The sequence below is a fragment of the Pteropus alecto genome, unplaced genomic scaffold, assembly GCF_000325575.1.
Source record: "Pteropus alecto unplaced genomic scaffold, ASM32557v1 scaffold287, whole genome shotgun sequence".
NCBI classification, from domain to species: Eukaryota; Metazoa; Chordata; class Mammalia; order Chiroptera; family Pteropodidae; genus Pteropus; species Pteropus alecto.
In genome coordinates this window covers 2,320,866-2,324,889 of record NW_006439718.1, presented here as the reverse complement: position 1 = coordinate 2,324,889, position 4,024 = coordinate 2,320,866, and the positions used below count along the sequence as shown (strand labels likewise).

The 4,024-nt window shown below is 36.4% G+C and overlaps 1 protein-coding gene across 8 annotated transcripts in view; it reads right to left on the bottom strand.

The window, feature by feature from the left end:
- The window catches only part of LOC102897364 (WASH complex subunit 2A), a 51,032-nt gene that overhangs the window by 7,499 nt on the left and 39,509 nt on the right, over positions 1-4,024 (bottom strand). For all 8 annotated transcript variants that reach the window (XM_006916936.3, XM_025050313.1, XM_015593257.2 and 5 more), the window contains 3 exons: positions 1,824-2,006; positions 708-836; positions 499-579 (listed from right to left, as the gene is read on the bottom strand). In XM_006916936.3, the coding sequence (XP_006916998.1) occupies positions 499-579; positions 708-836; positions 1,824-2,006 (393 nt within the window). The remainder of the gene's footprint in view (positions 1-498; positions 580-707; positions 837-1,823; positions 2,007-4,024) is intronic.

Sequence of the window (4,024 nt, the reverse complement as noted above, 5' to 3'; positions counted from 1 at the left end):
AAAAAAAGTTCTGGGTTCTGAGTTCATTCTTCAAACAATAATTGAACTAACTCAAAAGCAGCATTTCAGAAATAGCATTTTAAAGACTAAACTTCTCTGGAGTCTTCTCTATGATAAAAAGAAAATAGAGAATACTTATAAAACCTACTGGGGCTGGGGTAGGGGAACACACATACAGGCTAACATTCAGATTTAAAGCTTTGCACCTGAAAAGCATGAATATTTAGTCACCGTATTACATGCACTGGTCTTTAATAAACGACTCAAAAAAATCAAACGAATCTGTAATAAAAGAATCTAAGTTAGTTAATGTTTTAATGTTAGTTAGAGTATATGAGATTAGGACATGAATGCCCTTATCAGCACATTATTTGCCATTCATTTACTATTAAGCACCACAATTCTCTGAGTATTTTCTTTAATGGTATAACTGGACATCAATTTCCATTCCCAGAAGCCTTCCCACATATCCCAGTACTGAGAACAAAAGGCTGGTACCAAAGGCTGGGACTTGGCAGAGCTGAAAAGGTCATCATCTTCATCATCCCCAAATAGGCTCCCAACACTTGGCTCTAATGACTAGAACAGACAAAACTCAAATTCAATATCCAAAACAAAAACAACTTACAAAGAGAGCTAGGTGAGTTGCTGAGAAAATATCTAGTACAACAATAAAGCTATGATGTGGAGTACCATGTGGAACTGACCCTGGTTTTTTTGGTGCCAGAGAAAAGGTCAACGTCTGGGTCATTGTCCTTCTGGAGCTTGTGACTAAAAAGGAGCTCTTCATCCTGAAAGACACCTGTGCTCTTGGGGCGGGCATCAGGATTGGGGCGCTGGAAAAAAAGAGAAGTTCATGTGTATTTAGACTTCTAATGATTTATCACAAGGAAATCACATACAGCTACAGAGATGGAACAACAAAGATGTTCCCTGTGGTTCTGCTTACAATAGCTAAAAGTTGTACAAAGCCTAAGTGCCAATCAAAAAGGGAATGACACACTATGGAATACTAGGCAGCTACCAAAAATAGGGGAAATATATATAAATATGGATAACACATACCTAATCTGGAACGATATCTTTTAACCTTTCTACAGTGTCTGAACTTTTTACTTAATCCTTTAGTTCCATAATGAGAAACATTTTAGGGGTGAAAACACACAGTTAAACGAGTTTTCTCCATCTCATTCCCAAAGAGAAGAAGAGATAGCAACTGACTTAATACTAGAAACTACAGAGTGGCATGCATCCTTAACCTGTCAGCATCTTAGGCCAAAGACCTGGCACAGGTATGACCAATCCACTTTTCCCTATGTCCATCGGCCTTCTATCCCACTACCTTCAGATTCCAAATGAGTTCTTATTTGCTAAGATATCTGAGATTTGAAAGTCATTATTTACAGTATTTGGTTTGTCACTATAATACCCCCAGACTTAACATTCTAAAATTCTCCCCTATTTCTTTAGTATCACAATCACAGATTAAAATAAACAAACAAACAAACAAAAAACACACTTCTGACAAGATGGGTCACATTAAAAGTAAACTAATAGTTAATTATTAGTTATACATAAAAACCAGTATAACATAGCAAGTAAGCTTAAAAGTTCCATAACTGTGAAAATTGCAGTAAAATAATCGTAACAAAACAAAAACTAGAGAACAGAAGAGACTGGAAGAAAATATAACAAAAGTGATGGTGAGGATACAAAGAAACTGAAACCCTCAGTTCTATAGCAACCAACAAGAGAGAACTGATACCATGAAATGAAATCTTTTTATCCTTCTAAAGACTTGAGCCTTTATTGCTTTTGCTCACCTTTCCTACTTCTTTCTTTGGAGCCTGGGTGCTGTTTTGATCTTCTGTTTTATCTTCTTCCTCATCAAATAAGCTCAGAACAGTTTTGGTTCTACTTTTGGTTCCTTTGTCCATGGGGGATGATGAAGAAAATAAATCAGAATGCTTGATTACTTCCTGAGTAGATACAGTCAAAGCTCCTTCCTGAAAAATGGAAATATTAAAGAAAAAAATAAGTAACATCTGAAAATACAAATTCTATCGTGGGGCCTACCAAGCTTCTCATTAATCTGGTAACTGTCACATTTGCAGGGTTCAGGACACTACGGTTCATCACATCTACTCCCAGGTAACAAAATATTGAGACCAATCCTTGATTGGCTGCTCCAACGGAGAGTCTTATGTAGATAATTCATAGCCAAAGATAATTTTTCCAATCAGTTTAAAGACATGGGTCCCTCTTTCCTACCAAGAGATATATGTCAGTTATAACACTGATCTACATAGGTTGTTCAAGAGCTATAAGTAACTTCTAAGTCACAGAGATAACACAAATACCAATCATTGAGAGTGCATCATATATTTCCTAATAGTTAACTAATACACAAATCCCAAGGAGAAACTTAATTGATAAAATTAGACACTTAAATTGTAGAAGGTTTACATCGTAAGCAATTGGAATAATCTCTAAAATAATCCTAAAATGTAGCATTTATTCACTCAATAGGTACCACATTTCAGGTAAGTTACCATTGATTGTAAGAATCAATATTACTATATGAACTACCAAGGAAGAAAAAACAGCTCCCAATTAAACATGCCATTGATTGTGAGGTGCATCCTAATTTCAGAGTGGTTAAACTGTGAAAAAAATGCTTTGAAGAAATATGTAATTTTAAAAGTGACTACTATGTACAAGGTAATAACATTAAGTACTATAAATATAGTGGTGGGCAAATCAAACCTGGCCCCAATCCTCAAGGAGTGTATATTATACTCAAGCAAGAGAGACAGCAGTACTACCAGCAGTTCAAGTGTGGAGTTCAAGTGTGGAATGAGCTGTGACCACAGAAACTCAGGGGCTACAGGAACACAGAAAAAGTCCACATCAAAACTAAAAGAAGAGAATGTTATACAGTGTCTCAGGTACAAATAAAATAAATTTGTGTATCACGGCAGCCCCAAGGAAACTGAACAGAAAAAATATATGCAATGTTCCTCACGAGGCCCTAGAAGACAGATTAAACCTAAGCAGCTAAACATACAGAGTACAAGAAAGAAAAAAAGAAAAGTTATACAGAGACTGATAGCAGTAGCTGATTTCCAGATGTAGCCAGCAGCCTTATACATAGGCCTCCTGCAGGAAATGACAAACCATTCAGGAAAAGAATGCTAATATTTTAGAAGACAAATTGCACTTTAATTCACAGCCAACATCAACTAAATGTAAAAGAATAGTAAACTAAAATCTTCTTAAGACTGTTATTTTAATTCAAGTACAGGTGAGGACTAGAAGAGAACCAGGGATAACAAAAACGTTAAACAGAACAAGTCAGAAAGAGAAGACATGCAGACAGAAAACCAAAATGAAAAATAAGATGGGGAAAAACAGCTTGGAGAAAGGCAAAATGGACATCAATACAAAATGACAGTAATAATGTAAAATAGGAAACATGCACATCGCTGTGTGTACACATATGCTTAGAAAAGAGACTGAAAGGCAAGAGCAATGTTGAAGGTGTCCCTGAATTGTGCGATCAGAGATTTTCTTCTTTATACTTTTCAGTTTTTCAAAATTTTCAGTGTCATTTACTCTTTTTATTTTTTTTCTGCTTTTACTTTTCTTAGCATTTATTTGATGCTGAATTTACTCCCGGGCCATAAGTTTTTGCTTCTTCAGTTTCTTCTTTGTCTTCTGTGCAACCTTCTCTTCTGGTTTAGGAACCGTATGATCTTTTTTAGTAAGGATCATCTCAATGTGGCAGGGAGAGCTTATGTATCCATCTGCCCATGAGCTCTGTAGGATCTGTCCAATATCTTGGAAGCTTGGTTCACCTGGATGTGCTCAATGACCAGAGAATCTACATCTAAACCCTTAAGTTCAACATTACTCTCTGCATTTTTAAGCATGTGGAACAAAAATTCAGCACTCTTTTCAGGCCATCAATCCTGCATCTGGCCCCACTGTATGGCCTGGGCACACGCCCCATTCCCCCCCACCC